The sequence below is a fragment of the Lolium rigidum genome, chromosome 5, assembly GCF_022539505.1.
Source record: "Lolium rigidum isolate FL_2022 chromosome 5, APGP_CSIRO_Lrig_0.1, whole genome shotgun sequence".
Lineage (NCBI taxonomy): Eukaryota > Viridiplantae > Streptophyta > Magnoliopsida > Poales > Poaceae > Lolium > Lolium rigidum.
The window spans coordinates 238,589,384-238,614,725 of NC_061512.1; the positions used below are offsets into that span (position 1 = coordinate 238,589,384).

At 43.3% G+C, this 25,342-nt stretch overlaps 1 protein-coding gene across 1 annotated transcript; it reads right to left on the reverse strand.

The window, feature by feature from the left end:
* Positions 1–1,207: 1,207 nt before the first annotated feature.
* LOC124654739 (transcription factor bHLH49-like) lies at positions 1,208–3,472 on the reverse strand. Its single transcript, XM_047193733.1, has 8 exons — positions 3,168–3,472; positions 2,940–3,077; positions 2,786–2,851; positions 2,605–2,673; positions 2,418–2,504; positions 2,158–2,301; positions 1,882–2,016; positions 1,208–1,510 (listed from the first exon to the last, which is right to left on the reverse strand). Exons 1-7 carry the CDS (start codon positions 3,381–3,383, stop codon positions 1,909–1,911), a joined length of 828 nt encoding a protein of 275 aa, XP_047049689.1. The 5' UTR covers positions 3,384–3,472; the 3' UTR covers positions 1,208–1,510; positions 1,882–1,908.
* Positions 3,473–25,342: the final 21,870 nt, after the last annotated feature.

Here is a 25,342-nt window from a genome sequence, read left to right on the forward strand (position 1 = left end):
TTTAGAGGCACAATTTTCTTAAAAAAATCCATGTGAACATTCATAAACTGTGCATGAATGCCGAATGGTGAGATTTGATTGGTACTCCCTCCTTCTCCTATGCTATCGTGCTGAAAATGTATGTGTGCACGATGTACCTCAGGAGAGAACTGTCATTTTAGACCATACATTATGCTGCCTAGCTGCGTACTAAAGTCAATAATCAACGTGCAGCAGCAACTTAACTGTATTTCTAGCGCAAATCCCAAATAGAGACCAAGCTCCGAGTAGCTTTGTTTTCCAGAAAAGTAAAATAAACTATTTTTGAAATGTCAGAAACTTCTGAACAAACAGATAATGGCCGACGATATATATATATATATACTTCAAGTGTGCAAAATCTCAATAAAAAAAAGTTGTATCCTAGGCTGCGTAAAAATGATAAAAGTGCAAAAAAGACTGCACGGAAACTTTTATTAGGATTTGATCTCATAAATATGGCTCCTTTTTAGGTGCATCTGTAAAAATGATAAAAGTGCAAAAAAGACTGCACGGAAACTTTTATTAGGATTTGATCTCATAAATAAATGGCTCCTTTTTTTTGACCAAGTAAAGGGCTCCTTGAAGTCGGCCTCCATTTATCTGCACTCTTTTCTAGTGAACATATTGTGCATTTGCAAGGGCAAGTGTCACCATTTAGGCTCGGTGTCTCGGTGAAGCTCTCACGCTACAGTACGTTATAATTCTTTGCCTGAAATTTTACTGCCTCTTCACGTAGAAAGGTGCTGTGATGCATGCGATGGCCGTGATGCAAGTATGCAACACATCGCCCGACCTTCATGATAATGATATAGATGCCGACATGTGTTTTGTTTCCTCTCTTTCAACAGAAATTATTGATCGATCGTGATTAAAGGCACCGATAGCCAAACAATATTGGTGGGTCCGAAAAGACGGTGTGAAACTGTAGTGTGTGTATGATGCTGTTGCATTTAGGGTTCCGAAAAAATTGCACCAACTCCAATCTGAAGAAGAACAAGAGCCTCCAGCTACCGATTAAATGTCCATGCAGCAGGGAGGGACCTCTACGTACTACCTAATGACACAGCAACATTTACTCCTACCACCTCAATTATCAATGTAAAATGATACTAAATTTTAATAGGTACGTAGCTAAGTGCGTGTAAAAATATGTAGAACTGAATGTTCAGAAGTGAAATCACCAGGGTTGAGACAGCAGAAACGGCTCTCTTATATATGAACAAAATGATCTCCTCATGAGCATCTTTTGTCTAAGTAGAGTACAATGCGATGGCAACAATGCATCACTTAAAAAAGCTGTATGACAACAAGCCTCTCTGGTTCTACTGCTAATCTCTAATCAACTCTAGCTGCTACTTCACTGGTCTCTACTACTGCATGCACGCCACCAGACAAGGGGATGGATCACTAGATCATCCAACATCTCAAACTCATCTGGTGCTTCGGTTCAGTCACCACACGTCCACACCCTGGCCAACATTATTTCCTCCTGCTATCCACGCACGCAAAAAGCAAGAGTATGAAGAAATCAGTACAAGTCATTTAGCTAAAATTTAACTCTGATCGAGTACGTATCAAGTACTCCCTCTCTTACAGTTTATTAGGCGTACGCGTATTCCTAGGTCGCAAATTTGATTAAGTTAACATTATTTATATGTTATAAGAATTATATCATTAGAAAGTTTAGATGTTCTATTTTATAATGATATAATTTTTGTATTATATAATTTAAATTATATAGATCAAATTGGTGACCTAGGGATACGGGGAGGACTAGTAAACTGAGAAGGAGGTGGTACTGTGTTAATTAAATATCCAGGGTGTTACTTTTACTGAACCTTAATGTGCATGATTAATTACCTAGCCGTCGTCAAATGTAGGGTCCTTTCACTGCTGGAAAGAGCACATGTAGTTGCTGAACACCACTTGATTGAACAGTTCCTGCCTCGGCTCGCCTACTGTTTGCATCATGTAGCTGCTGCTGCTGACATTGTCCTGGAAAATCATGCACATATGGGCAGCCTCATCAGCTCGGCGGCATGTAGATTCTACAGTACTTTGGAATTAGGTCCTGAATGATCATGTAGAGAGATACAGAAAGAGAGAGATCTAGAGAGAGAGAGAATGTGTCCAAACTTGGGTGCCATGAAGTGAGTAGGGCGGGGAAGAGGAGGAGGTGCCTGTGTCCATCATGGCTTGAGATGGAGCTGGGCTACATGATCTGGTCATGGGAGGATCAGCAGGCAATGCAGCTGCCCCATGGAACATGCCTTCGATCTTCTGAAATAATTTCAATAATATAGTTTAGCGCAAGAGGGATAAATTAGAGAGCGAGAGCAAACATATGGAATATACAATGATTATATAGTATTGTTGAGATGATTAATTGCCCGTACTTGTGATTGGTCACTGAATGCAGCATCACTCTCCATGCCAAACCCATACAGCACAGGGCTCAGGGAAGCAATCCGCATGGACAGGAACTGCATCACAAATGAGGAGAACTTTTTATTAACCAACAACTCTTTATAACTTTCCCATATAAATATGAGCGAAATATTTTTCTAACTTCAGTACTCCTACCTCAACTTGGTTCTGCAGGGACTGCACATAGTTTATGATCTCATCCAAAATGAGGGCCTTTCCAGTTACCTACACAAATTAATCAATGTACATTTATTTACTTCGAAACTTATTAGCCTATACACAAGAAGTTATTTTACACAGTAGCAATTTAACTATAAGTAATCAAGCAACTTATAACCTTGTCACAACCAGGGACCAGGGCCTGCAGCATCCTCATCCTCTCACTGATCCTCTCCCTCCTCACCTGCAGAAATAAGAAAGCCAGATCAGATAAGGGAAAAAGGAGACTCAGAAAACCACACAATAAGAGAGGCAGTAAAGAACATCAGTACCCTCTCTGAAAGGCTGTGGCTATCTGTTGCCTGCCCTCTCCTTGCCCTCACATGGATGTACCCCTTTGGCTCATCCTCTTCCTCCATCTTGCTCTGTTTTCTGCCTCCCCTCTTCCTTGTACTCTCCTTGCTGGGTTCCTAATTATTTTCAACCAGAAGCAATACATTGCATAAGCAACATATGTATAACGGTATAAAAGTAGCTCCAATCTTGTATGTATGCTATACCCTGGGGGAGTGAGCAGAGTTGAGGCTGGCTGTGTCTTCCCCGGGCTTCCTCTTCTTCTCCGGAGAAGCATTGGCCACAGGATGAGTGTCAAGAACCACAGATGAGGCCTCCAGCGAAGCTGCTGCATCCTCAGGGTTGCCATGGGAGAACAAGAAGCTGCCGGCATTGGCGAGGCCATACTCCATCTGCTGTTGGAGGTGTGAGAATCCTTCCATTGCCCGACACTCACTATCTAGCTAGCTGCCTCTCGCTTGTAGTGTTGGAGATGAGGTTTTCTTGGCAAGGAAGAGCCGTTCACACTTTAGAGGCAACAAGAAGTTCTTGGCTCATTTGTGTCCCTGCCGATGGTTTATATACAAGTTGGGAGGGGTAATGGTCGAGAGAGAGGAGGAGGAGGAGGAGGAGGAGAGTGTGTGGGGGATGATAAGACCAAATCATTACTGCATCTCTATTAATGGAGAAGATGGCAGTGTGGGCAGTGTCAAGAAAGGGCCCCTGTGTCTCTTGTTGTAGGATGAAATTAATAATGGAGGAGATGCCCATCATATATCAGTGTGTGTAGCTCTGAAATTTATTATATAGGTAGGATCCCCTTTCTCTTTTCTGTACCCTTTTGGCCAAGTTGTGTCTGGAAGCACTGAACACATTTTTCGAACTCCGGCTTCTTTTCCACAAGGATGGCAGTTCTGTATCAAACTACCAACTGATGCACACAGTCATTTTTCTAATTCTGGCTACAACAACTGCTCATGTGAGTACCTAGACAATTCAAAGAATACGAAGTGTGGTGATTAGTGAACTATTTAGTTAAGCTTTGTACAAGTGCAAGTCACAGTTAGGTTCGTCCATCTTGTGCGAAGGACAGCATGCATGCATCTACCTTTCTAGCGACCTTCTGAAGTATAGCCTGCAAACTGAAGTAAAGTGTTCCTAAAAAAGTATGTCTGTACATTACAGTCGCGGCATCAGTAACTGCGAAGCCAAACCCCTTACCGTGTATATATATTAACTCAAGTGTTGTATCAAATTTCCCTGACAGTAGTAGTCAAAATAGTCTTATGGGTGTGAATACTATTGCTTCCATGCATGTCAGTCGGCGGACCTGTACTACATAGTTTCTCTTTATGCTAGTTGTTTTAGGCAGATAGAAAAGGGGGGATTTCTTGTTGGTTTGAGGTTGCTTATCACGTGTACCACGCGATAAACCAAAGAGGGATTGGATGGAAAAGGATATATGTTTTTCCGGATGGTGCCTCCCTTATTTCCTAGCACGTACGAGGAATTACTAAAGAATGGGTGAGAAAATCAAAATAATTAGCAGGGTAGCGGAAATGGCCAAGAGCAACTCTGGTGGCATATCTAGCGCCAGTGAAATCTCTCCCTGGGCTTGCTGAATTAGTCTCGATCCAAATAAACCTAAGCGGAGGGAGTAGAAGGATTTGCATGTAATTGTGATGGTAGACTATTTATAAGGAGAACAAGAACGAGGAAAAAAAATCCATAAGGTGCTTTATTTTCACATCCAACACCGATAGCCATGTGATTAAAGGATTTTACAGCAACTTAAGACTTTGAGTGGGGACATGTCAACCTCAGGAAGTACCTAGTGCCACCACCCTTTGTATAATAATGTGCTATAAACATGAGAATGAAGCACCCGAAGTTCACACAAATTATGTACATTTTCTTATAACATCACTAGCATAAACATCTACCATACCACTAACTGTCAAATCTATATTAAGTTTACACGATGAGAACAAAATAAAATGAAGTTGTTGTGAATTGTAATTCAAGCTACCTTATCTATTATATACTAAAAGCAAAACACGGATGTTTAATAGAGACACCACGTTAATCTACATATACTAAAATTATATGATTCGTAGATCTTAATTGTAACGGTTCAGATTTAAAGCTAGAAGAAGTTACGTAAAATATAGTCACGTACAACCTGACACGTAGATGTAATAAGTGGGGCATAATGGAATACTTCCCGGGTGGGACAAACGCCATGTACTCACGTAAAAAAAAACTCAAAATAGAGTCCGGCCGGCCGGTTGCCATCCATGTTTTTTTTTTTCACAGTGGCCGGTTGCCATCCGTTAGTTGGCTGATGAAGTCTAATGTTGCACGTTTCAGTTGGCCGGTTCTATATTTTTTTCATCTGTACCGAGTCAAGCAAACGTTCCACAAAGCCATACATGGAAAACTAAACAAGCCATCCACTTAAAGCACTGTAGAATATTAATGAAATATTCGCTGGACTGAATTCAATCTGTACATTAATTTTGCCATGGCTAACACACATGTGTACTACTCCTTCCTTTTCAAAAATATTTATCGTAATTTGTCTAAATATGAATGTATCTAGACGTATTTCGGTTATAGATCTATCCGTATCTAGATAAAGTTGCGGCTCTTATTTTAAAACAGAGGGAGTGCCTATTAATGATTAAGACATCTTTAATTTTGAAGATTAAACAATATACGAATAGTAAAACACAAGATTGCAGTTCATGGAATTCTACAGAACTGTATTTGTACAAACAAAAGATTAACTTTGAGAGTTTCAAATGAGATGGAAAATTCGTTTTTTATTTTTGTACAAATTGGAGAAGGTTAATCGTTAAAAAACTAATTCCAATACTCGCTTAAAATATAATAAAACCCTATGAAACAATAGACGCTAACAAAACAAGGATGCTGCTGATTCCACATGATACGAGCAAAGTCGCGACATGATTGTACATTAGAAGGTAACAATTGAGAAAACATAACTTTAATGCCATAGCTAAACTACACTGGGAATATTATTGGTGCCTCTCTCACATCTCTAAGCTTTAAACGTGAAGGATACATGACAAAGATTTAAATTAGTTCTTTTATGGGAAGGGAAATGACATAGAGGATGTTCAACGCGAGGTGAATCCGGGAGTCAAAGAAGCAACTGGGTTGTTCCATGCAAGATTCTTATGGTCGTGCATTTCACGTTGCAAAGGAAAAAACTTAAAATATCCACACTAACATAAATTAAAACGATATCTTTATAGAAACTCCAATGTGGAAAGAGAGATCCTACATGCTGATTTTTCTTTAAAAATAGAGAAAAGTCATAACATTAATCCACCTCAATATGTAAATTTGCAGATTTACCAAATATCCACTAAAAGTACAATACGATTTAAAAGGGGTTTCTCATGATCCAATGTTTTTCATGAAATGCAAAATATGTGGCAACCAATCTAATTGACAAATTTATTAGTACACCCCAACCGATAGATATTCATAAGTGCACCTAAAGAGATCATGGTGAATGCTTCAGCATAATATTAACTATCCATATAACGACAATAAGCATATTTTAAAATTAAAATATCGTACAAAAGCACACTGTGGTAGAGAAAAGATAGAAATAGCAGAAGTTTTCCCAAAAGCAAAACATTTAATCATCAATCTAGAAGACCCTCATTTTTTAGTAGGAAAGAAATAATAGATATTCATAATTATAAAAAACAAATAATCATAGAAAATACATTTTCTACATAGGTGAATCTGCAAATGTATTATTCACCATGACATACTGTAAATGGAAAAACTCAGTAAATGTATTTTCAGGATAATTTTGACAGTAGATCGATAAAGATGGTGCCCTCGCATTTGCGAGGGCCACCATGCTAGTTATTTAGATAATGAATAAGAGAACATTCACCGTCCTATGCATCCACATATGCACATAACCCCAATTTTTTTTTATCATGGTTGGACAAAATCATAGATTATAACTCAGTGTAGCAAGCAACATGATCAAAACAGATGCCCATGTCAAGAATATTATTTACTACCTGAATTTATTTATTTATTAAATTTAATAAACTTTAAGTATTAATGTGTATGGTGAGGTATATAGTTCTTATATCATTATTGTGAAGTTTTATGGTGTGCTCCATCGGACTTGTACCATTATTGTAAAAAAACCATGGATTTATCTATACTCTTTTGTTAATAAATTGTGTTGTGTAATGATGATATTAAAGGGTGATAGCATTATGTTTTGTTAACTTGCTAAAAAGTGTCATACAATATAATCTAACACGCCATCGCAGATAATCTCTAGTTACAAATGATTTCTTCATTACACTAAAACAATTTGGTGATCTAAATATATTTTTTGTGAACCAAAATACATCTACATCATGCATGTGTTGCAACACCATGGAGCACAAGGCGGGTGTTTGAATAGTTGTGATAAGTGAGGCATGCTACCGGTGAGCTATAATCTAGATGGATACACCATCCATGTCGATTTTGTGGAACAATATTCCAAATAAAAAAAATGTTGGAGCAAAGTAGTTTTATACTCCCTTCTCTATATAGACCATTGATTTATAGTACTGCCTTAGCTTAAAAATGTTTTTTTTATGTTTATGGTCTCTGAACTGAAGTTTTATCTGATAGTTTCGAATTAAGTTATTTATATAAAAATTAAAGTATGTCTAGAAACTCAAGTCGTCACGGGAGAATTTACAAACAACATCATATCAAGCTTATTTTACATAAATAAATATAAAACTATTTGACTATGCTAAAAGGTAAGAAGAACGGGTTACGGTTTTTTTCACTTCCACACAAAATTACGGTGACAGCTATCAGATTATTTGGGGGAAATCACCTGCATGTCAGACTTCCCCTCCCGAAAGCACATAGTCGATACAAATTCAAGACTTTGATAATTCACTTAGAGAACGGCGTCAATTCGAGCAACCTCACGTGTGACTTGGGAAGTGTCTTGAAAGACATCTGAGCTAGTTTGTGATACCACTTCCATAATGCATAGTACTATCATAATATGGTATCATACTTATGTTATATTTAATGTTTTGTAAAATCTCAATGCAAATGTGCGTACATGATGTATTTATCATGAAGTTTTCTAGGTTTATGTATCATGATACGGTATCATATTATGATACTACTCTTATCTCTCACCTCATTAATTAATGTGACACGTTAGATTTTTGCCAACATGATATGCATGATACTACTTATGATACTTCCATTGGGCCACAGTTGGTTCATTTTTAGTGGTTAGGCTGGTCATAGTTATATATATATTTAGAATCTCAATGCAAATTTGTGTACAAGATTTGTTTAGCATTAACTTTCTCGTTGTTTGCGCTATGATACGGTATCTACCTATGTTACTCTAATCTTCTCTCTCCTCCTTAATTAACTGCCACATCAGCATTTTTGTGGGATCAATGTGCATGATAATAATTTTAATACTAGCACTATAGCTAGCCTTACATCCTAATTTTGCATAATGGCCGTGTAGATTGTCGTTGAATAGTAAAGAACCATCAATGAAGTATACCATTCATCTAGTACGACCTCAGCTTCAAATTGCTTCATATTTGAACTTACATTATCTCTAACGTGAAGTTTTACTAGTAGGTTTAAACTAATTCTTCTACAAAATGTTAGAGCATCTCCAGTCGCATCCCCTAAAGCTTTTTTGAGGACACCAGGCATATAATCGGCCCCAGTCACACGCCCCAAAGTGCCTTTTCTCCCGGCGCAGCCCAATACGGTGTACGGCACCCCGAGGCAGTCCCTGCTCCACAAGGGACGTTGTGGGCGCGCCAGACAGAGCGTGAAAACGAGTAGCGAGTGGCGGGCTTGACGTGTCATTGACACATGAAGGAATAAATGCAGCCTTGCCTTAATGGCGACGAAAGGGCAGGCGAGATGTCTCTTCGGCATTGCGCCTCCCCGACGCGTCGTTGTGCCTCCTCCACGTGTCGCCGCCGTTCGCATGCCACCGCTAGTTCCCATGCTTTCTTCCCGTGGCTTCTCACTTGTTCCCGCGCTTTTTCCCTGCCTCTCCTCGCATCGCTGCCGCCTATAGAAGGCTGCCGACGCTCAATGGACGTCACCACAGCCACCGGCATCCCTTTCTCCACCGCAAAACATGCCTCGCCGCCTGCATACCCCCTACACAATGATGAGACGCGTCGGCGGCGGTTAGTTGCCTCAACCACCATCTCCACCTCCATCTCCAACACCACCACCAGTCGAGTTCGACGTTTTGTTGACCCGCAGTTGGCTGACAACGAGGAGTGGGAAGTGGTGGCGCAAGCAGCCGCCATAGAGGCATTTGTCGCCGATGAGTTTGTCAAGCTCGAGCGGCGAATGCGAGCGGAGGACATGGGCGAGCGGCAGCGTGCGGAGGAGCTGCAGCGGCGGAGCCGTGCAGAGGATCTGGAACAACGGCAACGTCGGGATGAGCTGCACGAGCAACAGCGTGTGGAGGAGCTGCAGCTGCGGTTGAGGAGGCAGGAGCTCCAGCATTGCTAGCGGCGGGAGGAGCTGGAGCAGTAGGGCCGGGGAGGAGGCAGCGGCCGCTGAATTGGCGGCCTGAGGCGGAAGCGGCGGCGGCAGAAGCGAAGGACGAGGACGACGGCGACGACATCGACTGGTCCGACGATGGGCCAGACCTGGAGGAGCAGGCGGCGCAACAACAGGTGATTGTCGAGTCCTTCGAGTCGCAGAAGAAGCTGCAGGACGATGTCTGTGCCCACGAGGAGGACAATGATGCGCGGTGGCGCCGTTCCGTCGACCTCTCCCTCCAGCACGCATTAGAGCAGCAACGGAGGGGAGGCGACGACGCAGCGGAATGGTGTGTTCTCTTCACCTCCGGAGGGAGGGGCGGCGCACGGCGAACAAGCAGCGACGGAGGGGAGGCGACGACGGGGCGGGGCAGGGGCGTCGAACGCACCGCCGGGCGTCTAGTAGGCTAGGGTTTAGATGATCCTAGTTGTTTTCATTCAAACTTGTAAAATATAATCAAATTTGAATGAAAACTTTTATTTTCGTGAATCTTTATTATTTTGGGACCTCTAAATGGGGGCCACGACTGGGGATAGATGCGCCCCAAGCGCGGCACCACGCCAAACGCTCAATCCGGCGCCGTTTGGGAGCCGCTTTGAGGGACGCGACCGGAGATGCTCTTATGGGGTCTATATACAAATGTAGGTCGTCATGCTTAGGATACCCCATGTTAAACGATCTCTAGTGACAATCACAGAATTGCTTGTCAGTGGTAGTATGCACTCACAGAAGACAAAGCACCTACCAGTGGTGATTTTAGCATGTGACCTAGATTTAACAAAAATTACCAGTTACATCAACCTACTTATTCTTAAATAATCAAAGATAACTATTACAACCTCTATATTTGAAGATGCACAATTTAAAGTTCATTGTTACAAGCTAACTTAGTTGATGCAAGAAAAAAACGAGCTACCACATTGAAAATTCACGTACTACATAGTTCTATTGAAAAAACAATCTACATAGTTCTATTGAAAATTCACGTACTACACATGTTGTCCACCACCAAACGCCCCCACCGTTGAAAGATAGACCAAGAGCGCAACAGCTGATAAATGACTATAATTTACTTAAGCTTTGGCATGCGTGAATGTACATACACCCTCCGTTCCAAATTGCCCCTGTGGCCTTGTCCTAGCTTTGGTCAAAGTAAAATTTTGCAAAATGTTATCAATTATATATATAGAAACTATTATGAACATTGAGAATATGAAATCAATATTATTTGAACCATCACAAAATATACTTTTGTATTGTATAAATATGGTATTGTAAATGTTGATACTTTTTCCTATACACTTGTCGAACTTCGCGAAATTTTACTTTGACCAAAACTAAAACGCATGGCAATTTGCAAAGGGACTAGGGAGTGGAATGTCCGCAAAAAAATTATGGCAATGAAATACTTCATGGTCTATTCTTGTCGTCATGGACTCATGGTTATATATTTAATATTTCCAGGAGAAATGCATGGTGGCTCTCGGGTGCCACACACTCCCATACTTGGAAAAATAAAAATAAAAAAAGGATAAAAATTGTTCGAACTTTTTTTGAAATCAAAGATGATTAGGTACTTGTATAAAAGTATTTCTCTAGGGAATTACTTTCATTGTATCTTGGGTAAAAAAAAAAACTCAAAACGCCCCATGACTAGGTAGTATTCACTTTATATTCGTCATGATTTTGTCCATTTTCCCTAAAAATCATGGAAATAATTTCTTTTCCAAACATTTTTTAAGAGTACAAACTTGATCATCCTTGGTTTTTAGGACGATTCAATTTTCTTTTAGCTTTTTTAAATTACTATAATTTTTGGGGTGTATGGGGGTCTGTAGCACCCGAGAGCCAAAAGTCGGCGTTAATATTTCCAGTACTTATACTTGCATAATAGGGAAAAAACGATAAATAATTAATGAAGATACATTCTTAGATCAACATTGTTGGTCAAAGATCACGATATGTTTATTGTTTGACCTGTCGAAGCCAATGGCATTCACACCAATTAAGCAGCATGTAAAACGAGGGACAGGTAGTAGAAATCAGTTTACTGGTCCAGCACGCACATGTTCGACGACTTGACGGGACGTATACATGCAAACCATGCACGTACGACGTACCTCGCATGCATGCATGAACCCACCCATCGATGGATCGAACTTTTCCACCGCAAACTCCAAGGCAAACGTGATCTATGAACGCAGATAGGGTCGATGGGATGGGATGGTCCAGACTCCAGGCTATACTACCTACGGCTAAAGTGCAGCAAAGGCTAGCTACTTGCAAGCGTTGCATCGATCCTCTCTACTTGCTACTACTACTGGTGAGGAAAAGATGGCATGAATCGTCACATCCATCGAGCAGTGCTCGCGCGGGGGTCTCTAGTCCAGTCTCAACTCTCAAGATGCAACCATTTTGTGTAGGATCCATCAGGCTAGGCTTTGAAGAGTAGTCCAGGAGGAGTATGTTTTCATGAAATGACTCGAGCTACATGTACTGTGCGCAGGAAACAAGCTTGTCCTTCATCTAATTTTATCTCCCTTATATAATGCTTGCAAGTACAGTCGTGGTATATAGTATAGGATAATTCCAAAGTCAAACGGGTATATTCTATCTCTCCTTTCCATACTTCACAAAGTAATAAGATCATTTTTTATTTCGGTATAAACATTCATCTTGACCACACGTGCACACTTGCAATATTTGGTCCAAATATATAACAGCATGCACTCTGCACAAAAGATAGGCATTTTTACTCTCGACAGCATGCTATTGATCACTATAGAATTGATGTACTAGCCAATTGAACCAAAATTCCAAGCCGAGAGAAAGGGTCGGTCATTACACTCTAACATTCACAACTTTGTCCGTGTGAGTTTGTCCTTTTGTTTCCTTGGCGTTCTATGTTTAGCCAAAGTCAAATTTTGTCAAGTTGAACAAAAATATACGTAGAACTATCATCATACATAATATCAAATGCACATAATATGAAAATATGATTTATGATTATTTCAATGATATATGGGTTTACATTGTAGATGTTGCTATTTTTTTTCTTAAATATTTAGTCAAACCTTAGACTTTGACTAAGCCTAAAACTTACAGTAATTGTGAACGGGCTGTATATGTCCAAATTTTTTTTTGCATTAATATGCTACTCTCGTCGTCATTATTGGAGCATTCCTACTTTCCTATGACCCCACATGTCAGAAAGACTTCAAGCAGCTAACATGTACTTTGAAAAAAAAAACACTTTTACCTCTCGACCGCATACTATTCACAAGTCAGTTTGTGAATCTTTTATTGTAGGACATATTCAATCATATTATTGCATACAAATTTAGATGCTGATATATTGTATTAAGCGGAACATGCATCACTGTTTTACAAAATCTTTGTAAATCATTGTAGCAAACACAAAGGAGAGACAATTTGCTAGAAGTATGTACGCACAACCGCATTCGTGGTACACACATATGTTGAAAACAGTTGGATTTCACATTTTCATACACTAGTCCTCATCATGGAAGCATCTCTAGGACCCCAACATGTCACCGAGACATCGAGTGAAAAAATCCTCGAAACCACGTGCGTAGTTTTTTTTCATGAAGATGAAGTGTGTACGTTTTTTACTTTGAATCTTTGATACCTCTTCTTATACGCAACGCATGCCGGCAGTTCCATGTATTCTGACAACGGGGCTCTCTCTGATCCCCACCAGGACCTTGATAACGAAGTAATAACGAACGTACGTAGTGTAGCTAGCTTGACAAGCTAGGAACAACAGTACTTTGGTACAACGGCCCGATCGGCCTGGATGCATGCATCAGAGCATGCAGTTGAATCTTGAATAACCTGCAAGTTCCTGGAACTTTTGAGCTACATGGACTAGGCAAAAAGCTACTAGCTAGCTACACATACAGTGAAGCGCTCCGGTGATTCTCTCGTGTATGGAGGGCCCGTGCATGTTTTAGCCGTTATTCGTGCACGCGTATAATTAAGTTTTATCAAGTTTCTTATATCAAAAGAAAAGTTTTATCAAGTTTCTGCGGTCGGGTAATGAAACAGAGTTAAACCGTGCAGGGGAGGTCGAAAAAACTCATTTCTCTACTGTGAAAGCGATTAACATAAATTAAGGCAAGGCACGCACTAGCGATGGCTAGGTTGTAGGGGCCATGCATGCATGGATGTTGGATGCCCTAGGGCACGTTAGGTAGGTTTCGGGGATGTTAGAGCAACTCTAACAGGTAGTGAAAAAGGAGCTGAAACCGAAAAATTCCAGCGAGTTTATGGGTTCAGGCCGAAATAGACCTAGAACGGATCCCGAACTCACGGCCTGATCCGTAAACAGAGTTCGGGGGTCCGACTTCCGAGAAACTCGACGGCCGCCCCGTATTAAAACGGGCCGCAGAGGGGAGTTCGGTTTCCAAACCCTACTCCCCTCCGCTGCTGCCTCGCTTCGCCGCTACCAGCCACCGCTCCGGCGAGCAATCCAGCGCGCAGAAGCGACGCATCGCCCCAGCTCCACGACGCCATGGCTTCGCGTGGTAGCTCTGCACGGGGTGGCGCGGAATTGCGCGGCGGGGACTCGCCGCCGCGGCCCCCTATGTTCCGCACGGAGGCGGAACGACGCAAGTTCAACCGGTCAGAGGGCACACGCAAGCGCAGTGCCGCCGGTGGATGAACTGGGGGCTCACGCCCCCAGGGAAGCTCGCCAAATACGGCGACAACGATGGCGAGGGATCCTCCTTCGGCGGTTCGAGCCACCCACCGCGCACGCCCGTCTACGACATTTCCGAGGAGGAGGAGGAGGAGCTCGTCGCCGCGCGGGAGATGACTTTCTCCGCGGGAGACTACATCCACGGATCCGACGAGGAGGACGCCATGATCGCACAGGTGGCGGTGATCAGGGAGGCGGAGGCCCGCGCTCGCTTCCGCCAGGAGAAGGCCGACGCTGTCCGCCAAGTGCGGGAGTACGAGTCGGCGCGCCGGGAGGAGCGCGTCCGCCCCGTCAAGCTCGAGATATTCGAGCTTGACTCCGAGTAGGAGCTCTTCACCGTCCTCCGCGTCAATGCTGTCCTCCACGGCGACGCTCAAGCTCTGCCACCACCGGCACCGCCACGCGCAGAGGCCATTCGGGCCTCATTTTGCTCGGAATCATCTCGCGCAGTTAGGGCTAGTATCTAATTTAGGTTTGTAGTTTATATTTTGTAAATTTTGATATTCAATCGGAGCATCAAACTACCATCTATACATGATGATCGACGAATTCTCCCGCGACTTTTCAATTGCAGTTTTTCAGTTCGTGTTTTACGGGTTCTGTTCTACGCCAGTTGCAAAATCATCCTAAGCCACGTTTTCGGGAGACTAAATACAGGTTTTTCGGTTCCGGATTTTTCGGTTACTGTTAGAGATGCTCTTAGCCTGTTCGAACGAGCTCCGTCTCAATATGTGTACTTTATTTGGTAGCTCATGAAGAATTTTCTGGCCCAGCAGATATGCAAGGTCCAGCCTACTTGGTTGCATAAAAGCCTAGCATTAGTCTCACCACTTATTCATATGTTGAACTTACCTTTCACGTGTTGCAATGAGCCTCACGCTACCATCCACTAAGCCAAGCACCACGCTGGTGTGCGGAAAGAATACCATGCATCTATCGCGGATGGTGGCCAAGGCGGTTATGCTGCCTACTTCCAGGACTAAGTTGAATATGACACGCCTAAACTTCTGGCGCAGCATAACAAGGTCGGCGACAACACTAGCTACACCTACACGGTGCACCTTCACGAGGATGAAAAGGTGGTCCGATGAACTAGATGATAAGGAGGGCGGTGAGAGGTTGAGCAACACATTACAGTACACTCAAAACTCACACATGTGGGCAAATTACAGTATATATACTAGCAAGTTATAACACAATAGTTATACGAATATATGGTGCACTACTAGGAAATAGGTTATAGGCCTAGGGTTACCACCGTACCGTCGCACCAAATAGGTGGTATCATGGGCGGCCCAGAACTTTGTAAATGGATATTCAAAATAAATAAATAAAATTCAAAGAAAATTGGAAAAAATGATGAGGAAACCAGGATTCGAGAACAGGACATGCTTATACAAGCCAACTACCTCTAGCCAGTAAAACAACAAACTATTCCTACCAATAAGTGGACTGAATTCTATAAAATCTAATGATAATTGATAGATGTATCATATGATTTGAATTTTTTGAAAAATATTTTGGGTATTCACCTGCATACCCATGAATACACATAGGCCCGCCCATTGGTGGTACGTTAGCGGTAAATATCACTAGCACACCACCTATTTGGTGCGCCCAGTGATGCCCAAATACCGTTGGCTACCACCAATTTTGCGTGTCAGGGGCAAGTATGATAAGTATCGCCCGGGTATAGGCTAGGCCTGCACGAGTATATTCATGTACGTACCGGAAATTCAATTCGGATCCCGGGTGCGTATGCTCCCTATACCAAAAAATTATATTTCAAGTTGTCGAAAATTTTTGACAAAAATTTCTACATGTACATCTCTATAATATATGTACATTCGTCAAGTCTCATGAAAAATTAATATTTGTTGTGATCTATGTAAAAAAGAGAAAATTCATCTTGTAAAAAACATTATTTATAGCACTGAATTTTTTCTTTTTTACAGACGTCACATGACAAGTCTATTTTTTATGAAATAACTTTGTGAGCGCGTAGCACATGAAGATGTACGTGCGAATTTTTCGTTTCATTTTTTTTAAATTCAAAATGTGTGTAGATGAATTTCAGAATAAAAGGAGCATATGCTCACATGTTCCAAAACACCACTCTCTGTACGTACGGTACTTTACGTACCTCTACACTATGTGTGTTCATTGTTAGTGGCTACTATAAATCCTTAATTTGTACGTACTCGCGGATCACTGCATGTTGCACGCTGCATCCGTGACCGGATCCTCTAACTTGAAGGAGCAAAGTTAGGTAAGCTACAGTACCCTAACTTTGCTTCTATCAAACCCTATGATCAAAGTCCAAATAATTTAAATTAATCTGTATAATACAAAATAGTGTTATGCATTTAGAGTAATTACGTATAACATTTTTTTTGTTGTATTAAAATTTAAAATATATTTTTTACATCTACAGTAATTACCTAAATTAATTAATTAGGGTACATAACAGGATGATTAGGCTACAGTACCCTGACTTCTCTTCCTTTTCTTTTCCCTGACGTTGCTTCTCAACGTTAGAGGATCCCGCTCCGCTGCATCCTGCCACTTGTTGATGATCAGTACTATTACTGAGAGTTTACTATTTTTTAACACTGTTCAAGCACCAGAAAAGCTAGGCATGGGGAATCATGCTAGCTTGTTCATGTACGTGCTCCCGGCCATCCGTGCGTACGCACATCTCAATTTGTATCTTTTTTTATGGGCATCTCAATTTGTATCTTTCCGTGACGCAACGTACCCTTCTCGCACAGAAAAGTGACTCCTCAGGCAGACATAAGTGATTTGTTATTTACATTTGACCATTTAGTAGTTTGTCTGCATCGAATATGTGCTTGTCGCCACAATTTGTTGCTTTGTTATTTTGTTCTTTTTTTTCACCTTTCTTCCACTAGTCAATGCTTTTTGGAAAAGGTGTTATTTTCCTCAACTGTTGCTAGACCTAAGTTGGGTGCTTCAAGTCAACACTCTAAAGGATAGAGATGTCAACTTAGATAGATGAGGGGAATAGGTTCTACAATTATTATTTTGATAATTTTAGACTTCGCGGATAAATAAAATGGCCTAATGCAAACTAGATGAAACAACATATACGATGATAGGAGGTACTTCCAGCATAAAAGTGGGAGTGTATCTTCTGCGTCAAAGATGGTGAGTCTCTGCGGCGTGGCGTGGCGGAGTGTCGGCAGCGGACACATGATGATGGACACGTGCAGGATGGTGACGTTGTCTGGCGTCGTGGTGGGGTCAACATAAGGCTTGGCAAGGTCAATGTGTAGATCTATCTTGAAGATGGATTCATGGAAGATGGCGATGGCGACTTATGTAGCGTGCGCCTGCGGTGCGTGCTGATGGTCCGTTGGACCGGTGTGCCGGTTAGGCAGAGGCCGGTGGTACAAACTCCACTTAGAAGAAGAAAAAAAACAAGGTAAAAACACTAGTAAAGAGCTCAGATAAAATAAGTGATGCACATGGAGACAAATATGTAACCCCGTGCTTGTTTCCTTGGGCAAAAACTACTTCATGGTTTAAGAGGTGTGTTACCATAAAGGACCCCTGACATAGGCATCCCTGATGGGCCTGCCGAAGAAGGTACCCGGGGTTTTACTGAAGGCCCATTACCCGAAGATTATGAAGTTCGGAAGCCCAGTTAGGAGAGAGTTTGGAAAGATAGAATTGTATTAGGAATATTGATTTGCAATTACTACGGGACGGACTCAAATTGTCTCCCGAACTCTGTAACTTGTGTATCACGAAACCCTCGGCTCCGCCTCCTATATAAGGGGGAGTCGAGGGACGAAGAGAGGATCGATTTCATTGTCAACACAACCCTAGTTTTCTCATAGTCGAGTACTTTTCCGTCTGAAACCCTCGAGATCTACTTGCCCTCTACTTCCAACTAAACTCTAGTCTACAATCTGTAGGCATTGACAAGTTAATCCCTTGTCAATTGGCGCCGACTGTGGGGATTAGAGGCGACAAGGAGCTAATCTCGATGGCACGTTCAAGATCGTGGACTTCTTCGGTAGCAAGCAACACGATGGATCGAGGTAAACGGATCGAGACTGATCTAGTCGATTTTGTTCCTCACCCGCCCTCCCGTTTGGATGCATATGCGTATCTGGAGGAGCCTATGGAGATGATGTTCGGAAGGTTCCACTTCCGCGTCGAGAAAGAAGGATTGTATCGTCTCGAGGTTCCGATTTCGTCGGGACTGTCGGCAGTCGATTCCGATTTTTCGGATTCGTCGTCATCGTTCGAGACAGGCGATGAGGAGGTTTCGCCGCCACGCTTCATCAAAACTACGGCAAGCCGGAAAGCTCACCAAGATCTTCGGCGACATGTCCTTCGAGTCGTCTGCGGACTCCGATATAAGCAGCGACTCGGACAGCATCGACAGCTTCAACAAATCCACTATTGTTGGAGAGGTCTTCACCGATCTATATGACGGTGTCACCAATCCCGACAAAGATCAAAGTTCAAAATACCATCAAATCTATGCAATTGCAGATACAAGTCGCCCACAGGAGGAGACATCAGAGAACTTCGATAACGCGGGAAATCCGTACATCGATCCCGCGGATCTTACGCGAGGTTTGGAAACCAAATATGTTGGACCTGGAACACGAGAGATGGTGCAATTTCCGCAGGTAGTGTGGGATAGAGTTGCAAGAGCTATTGATGGCACAGAGCCAATGACTGTAACGGCGACAGCTGAAGAGTTACAAGCATATCAATATAGACTCGCCCGTGCCAGGCGGGAGCTCGAAAAACAGAAAATTGAGCTAGATAGGAGGCAAGCCGCGGCTTCCGCGTCAAGCAGGCGAAGGGCGGAGTTGAGCCGACAATCAAGTACTTCGGGAGATAGTCACAGAGCAACTCGAAATAGAGCAAGATCTCGGCTGCAAAATATACCTGAGGCTGACAGGGAGAATTTAGTTCAAAACCTCGACATGTCCTTTATGTCGATTGACACGAGGGGGCATATTATTCCCAAAACACCAGAAGCTGGATACATGGCGACAGAAGCTTTCATCCTAGCATCCAGGCCACCTCCCGGAGATCCAAGAGAAGCGTTGTATAACATGGCCATGGCAGGAGTTGGAGCCATGGGAACAGCGTTCGCAAACACGCCTCCCGAAGGATCTGCAAGGCAAAATAGTCCACGACCTGCTGCAATGGTGCAAGATCCTGTGAGAACAAGTGGGGCAAGAGACACAGCAACGCAAGCAAGAGTGGACAGAGCGCGACAGGAAAGAAGGGAACGTCGGCACTCACCAGAGGTTGATGAAGAAGATATGTGCGGACTCCCGTGCTTTACGAGACGAGTCCGCAGAACTCGAGTTCCATCAGGGTTTAAGCTACCCGATAATTACAAAAAATTCGATGGATCACAAGATCCTGAAGATTGGCTAATTGATTATCTCGAGACAGTAAAGTTAGTGGGTGGAACTAGAGCAACAACCATGCAGAGCATTCAAGTACACTTGAGTGGTGCCGCACGATCGTGGATAAAAATTTGTCTCCTAGGTCTATCGACAGCTGGGAAAGTTTCGAGGATATATTCGTAAAGAATTTTCGATCCACGTGCAAGAAACCTGCATCATTGGAGCAATTGAGGGCTTGCAGGCAGAAATACGACGAGTCCATGAGAACGTATATCCAGAGGTGGAACATCATCAAAAACTCGGCATAAAATATATCTGACGAGAGAGCGATAGATGCATTCGTTGCTGATATTCGAAGGAGGGACTTCGTCGAGGATTTGGGAAGAACCAACCCAAAGACAATAGCAGCACTCATGGAAATAGCAAATCGGTGGGCAGATGGAGAAGATGTTGTTCACAACAAGCGGCACAGGTCGCCTGAGGAGGACCGCAGCTGAAACTTCCAAAATAGGCGACGATTTCCTCGACAGTTTTCAGATTATGATGCTCCTGGCCAAATATCGGCTGGATTTCGAGGAAACAGCGGAGGAAACAATAGAGATGATTATCAAAAAAGTGGCGAGCAGCGTAGTGACTATAAGGACGGTTCCCGTACCAATAGGCAAAATAATGGTCCAAGGTTTCAGAGGCCATATATATATCTCCCGAGGATATGATGAACGGACCATGTCAAATGCATTTTTATCTCGACAACAATGGGAAGAGGCAGTCGGGACATCTATAGAAGGATTGCCGGACTTTCCAGGCGTTGAACAGATATGCAGGGCGCGCTAACGCGCAGGCAGCACATCGAAACCCTCAAGGGCCAAGGAGTGAGATCCACCTCCCACCTCCTCCCGCGATCACGGACGAAAATCGACATCACTTACAAATAGCGGCGGCTCCAAACCCGCCTCCTTATATCGACACCAACAGCGCGGTCTCAATGATTCAGAAGGCTAGGCCATCCAACAGAGCTCAGAAAGTAATCTCGCGACAAGTGCTCATGGCAGAAAAGATGCCTCCACCAACAATCGAGTACCTGAATTGGTCGGGACAAGATATTGGCTTCACCATAGCAGACCACCCGCAGCAAGTTCCTCGACCAGGGCAATCAACATTGATTTTGCCAGCAGTGATCGCAGGATTCGACGTTTCACGAGTATTCATAGATGGAAGCAGCAGTTTAAACCTTATGTATGCGGACACACTAAGGAAAATGAACATATCCCTAGCGAACTTAAAACCAACTGACACACGATTCCATGGTATCACACCAGACAAGCCAAGTTATCCGCTGGGGAAGATCAATCTCGACGTTCAGTTTGGAACCCGAGAGAATTACAGGATAGAAAGGTTGGAATTCGAAGTTGTGGATTTCCCGTCGCAGTATCACGCCTTGTTGGGGTGACCAGCCTATGCCAGGTTTATGATGGTACCACACTACACATATTTGTTGTGGAGGCTCTCTAGACCTAAGGGACCGATCACAGTAAAAGGCAGTTTCGCGATAGCTGATAAGTGCGACAAGGATTTTCATCGACTGTCAGAGACTTTCGGGATACAAGCAGAGTATATGGCGTCAAGGCTAACAACCGACTATGATGTGTTGCCAGATGTAGGGAGGCCGCTCAAGGAGCCAACCTTTGACATTACCAAAGATTCCAAGGAGGTGCAGATCCACCCGACAGATCCCAAGAAAACGAGATCCATTGCAACAAACATGGACCTCGCATAGGAAAGCGCGCTCGTCGAGTTCCTCCGTGAGCACTGGGAAATCTTCGCATGGTGTCCAGCTGACATGCCAGGAGTACCCAGGGAACTTGCCAAGCATCACCTCAACTTGGATCCAATAGCGAGACCAATTAAACAACCTTTGCGGCGTTTCTCGGAACCAAACCGCAAAGCTATGCTGTCAGAAATCAATCGCCTCGGAGAGGCTGGTTTTATCAAAGAGTTACATGGCCACGTGGGTAGCTAACCCAGTGCTGGTCCCGAAGAAAAACACGAAGGTCCTTCGCATGTGCGTCGACTTCACGTGTCTCAATAAATATTGTCCAAAGGATCACTTTCCCCTACCAAGGATCAATCAAATTATCGACTCCACGGCAGGCTGTGAACGTCTTTCCTTCCTGGATGCATATTCTGGTTATAACCAGATCAGATTACAAGAAGACGACGAAGTTAAAACAGCTTTTATAACACCTTATGGCGTGTTCTGCTATAGAACAATGCCTTTTGGATTGAAAAACGCGGGAGCAACATACCAACGGATGATGCAGAAGTGTCTCGCCACACAGATTGGCAAGAACGTACAAGTCTATATCGACGATGTCGTCATAACAACAAAGAAGGGGTCAACTTTGATCGAGGATCTGAAGGAAACTTTCGACAACCTTGATAAGTTCTGCCTCAAACTAAACCCGACAAAGTGTTCTTTTGGCGTTCCTGCAGGAGAACTTCTCGGGTTTTTGGTTTCAGCAAGAGGAATCGAGGCCAATCCAGAGAAAATCCAAGCCATCGTGACGATGCGGAAGCCAACGAAGTTGAAGGAAATACAACAGCTGACTGGGCGAGTTGCAGCTTTAAGTAGATTTATCGCCAGGCTGGGAGAAAAGGCGTTGCCATTTTACGCTTTGATTAAACAAGGAGAGAAATTCCAGTGGAACGAAGAAGCAGACAGAGCTTTCGAGGATCTTAAGCGCACAATCTCGACACCACCAATCTTGGTGGCGCCTAAGGAGAAGGAGCCTCTCATGTTATACATCGCAGCCACGCCTCAGGTGGTTAGCACAGTCCTTGTGGTCGAAAGAGAAGAAGAAGGGAAACTCCACGGGGTACAACGGTCGGTATACTTCGTAAGTGAAGTTTTATCGCCTTCAAAACAGCGGTACCCGCAGTACCAGAAATTAGCATATGGAGTGTTCACAACCGCAAGAAAACTACAACACTATTTTTTGGCGCATCCGATAATAGTGGTCAGTGAGGCGCCTTTATCCAATATATTAAATAATCCAGAAGCTACGGGGCGTGTCTCCCTTTGGGGAATAGAACTTTCTCCTCGGGACATCACATATGAGAAAAGAAAAGCAATAAAGGCACAGATATTACCAGACTTCATCGCAAAGTGGATGGAGCTACAAAATACGAGACCTCCAGATTTGTCGAGAACTTGGACTATGAACTTCGACGGGTCCAAGAGACTAGAAGGAGCTGGAGCAGGCGTGATACTAGTATCACCTCAAGGCGAGAAGTTGAAGTACGTACTACGGATGACGTTTCCAAACGCATCTAATAACGAAGCAGAGTATGAAGCACTTATACACGGGATGAAGATGGTGAAAGCTTGCAGCGCAACTCGATTAAAAATCTTTGGCGACTCACAGCTGGTGGCTCAACAGGTGATGAATCAATGCGACGCAGTCAATGATAGCATGGTAGCATACAAGGAAGTATATAATGAGCTTGAGAGGTTGTTCGACGGGTGTGAAGTAAATCATATTAGCAGGCTCAGCAACGACGAAGCCGATGTTCTCGCAAACATCGGGTCGCAATGTCTTGCAATACCACCTGGCGTGTTTTGGGAAGAAATAGCTGAAAGATCAACCAAGGCGAAGAAACATCAGAAGAAGGAGAAGGATGAGAAAGCCTCGGGGGCTCCAGTAGCACCATCGTAAGGTGACGAGGAACAACACGTGATAATGATGGTACAGATTCCTTGGATGCAGGCGTACATAGCATACATCCGGAGGAAAGAACTACCCGACGATCCAGTTGAAGCAAGGCGAGTTATCAGGCGTTCTAAAGCCTTTACTGTGGTCAAAGGAGAGCTATACAAACGAAGTATTTCGGGAGTGCTACAAAGATGTGTCACACCCGAGGAAGGAAGGATTATTCTGAAGGATGTACACGAAGGGGTGTGCGGACATCACGCAAGCAGTCGAGCTATAGCAACCAAGGTTTTCAGAGCAGGATTCTACTGGCTAACAACAATCGAGGATGCAAAGGACATAGTGCGTACTTGTGATGCGTGCCAAAGATTTGCCGCGAAACCTCATTCTCCGGCAGCAGAGTTGATGCCAATACCGTTGTCATGGCCCTTTGCTCATTGGGGTCTTGATATGGTGGGAAATTTGCACAAGGCTTGGCCAGGAGGATACGAGTATATGCTCGTAGCTGTCGACAAGTTCACAAAGTGGATAGAAGCGAAGCCGATAAATTCACCAGATGCAGCATCCGCAATCAAGTTTGTTAAGAGTGTCGTTTTTCGATTTGGAGTCCCTCATAGCATTGTCACAGACAACGGCAGCAATTTCACATCCAAGGAGTTCAAAGCATATTGCGCAGAGGTAGGCATCAAATTACCATTTGCCTCAGTTGCGCATCCGCAAACCAATGGTCAGGTCGAGAAAGCAAACGACATCATCTGCAACGGCATCAAGAAGCGTATGTTAACACCATTGGAAAAAGCACGACACACATGGCCAGAGGAGTTGCCTAGCGTGTTATGGAGTATTCGAACAACACCAAATACAGCGACACAAGAAACTCCGTTCTTTTTAGTCCATGGAGCTGAGGCAGTGTTGCCAATAGAGATAGAACACAACTCCCCGAGAGTAGCGGAATTCAACGAAGAAACCTCGAGAAAGGCACTGGAAGATGACGTCGATGCACTCGACGAAGCTCGAGATGAGGCATTGTCAAGGGTTACCAAGTACCAGCAAGATATGAAAAACTACCACAGTCGACGTTTGTGACCAAGATCCTTCCAGGTAGGCGACTTAGTTCTTCGGCTTACGCAAAATAGCCATGAGAAACTCGAGTCGCCATGGATTGGCCCGTACATCGTCACAGAAGTAATTGAAGGAGGAGCATACAGAATAAAGGACAAGAAGACATGAGTCGCTGAGCCAAATCCCTGGAACGTGGCGCAACTTAGGCAATTTTATGCTTGAAGTCGAAATATAGTCCTCTTTGTAAACATACAATGTACTGAAACGCCCGCGAGTTTTCAAACGCACTCTTTTCCTTTCAGGGCACCGAGTGGGGCTGAAAGGTTTTTAATGAGGCGGACTCGCGGTGCTACAATATAGTAAAGATATTGGTGATATACATCTTTTTCATCGACAGGCTCGGGGGCTCATAACCCGCGATAACAATATATATATAAACTTCCGCAAAATATAGTTATTTGCCCTAACGCAAAAATAGCTCGCAAACCAATAAAGATATAAACACTGGCCAACAAAAATCTCGGGGGCTTGATGAAAGAAAAAACGTATCAGGTGTTTTACAATATAGATTGTGCTTACAATATACATATCCTCACTATCAAGGAAAAATCGACAAGGAAAAAAGAAACTTTCAGTTATCACCTATTATATCATCTATGTTTACTCTCTCATTGCTTGCAGCACCAGTCCTATGTTCAGCATAGCTACCTCTTATGAAGAATTCGGCATCTAGCCGAAGTAATTCATCCATCAGCTCTTCGGCTACAGGGGTCACAACATCATTGATTTTATCAATGTTCCTCCTCCTCATGTCTAACTTCGGGTAGCAGACCTGCAACATAATCATGGCAAATCTTGCTCCAGCAGTCCGTTGGGCCCGCACAAAT

Excerpts from the sequence above, each read along its gene's own strand:
- LOC124654739 (XM_047193733.1), bottom strand. The coding sequence starts at position 3,383 with ATGGAAGGATTCTCACACCTCCAACAGCAGATGGAGTATGGCCTCGCC. Across the intron at positions 2,674-2,785 it reads TGGTCCCTGGTTGTGACAAG|GTAACTGGAAAGGCCCTCAT; the intron begins GTTATAAGTTGC and ends TAATTTGTGTAG. Across the intron at positions 2,302-2,417 it reads CATTCAGTGACCAATCACAA|AAGATCGAAGGCATGTTCCA; the intron begins GTACGGGCAATT and ends AAATTATTTCAG.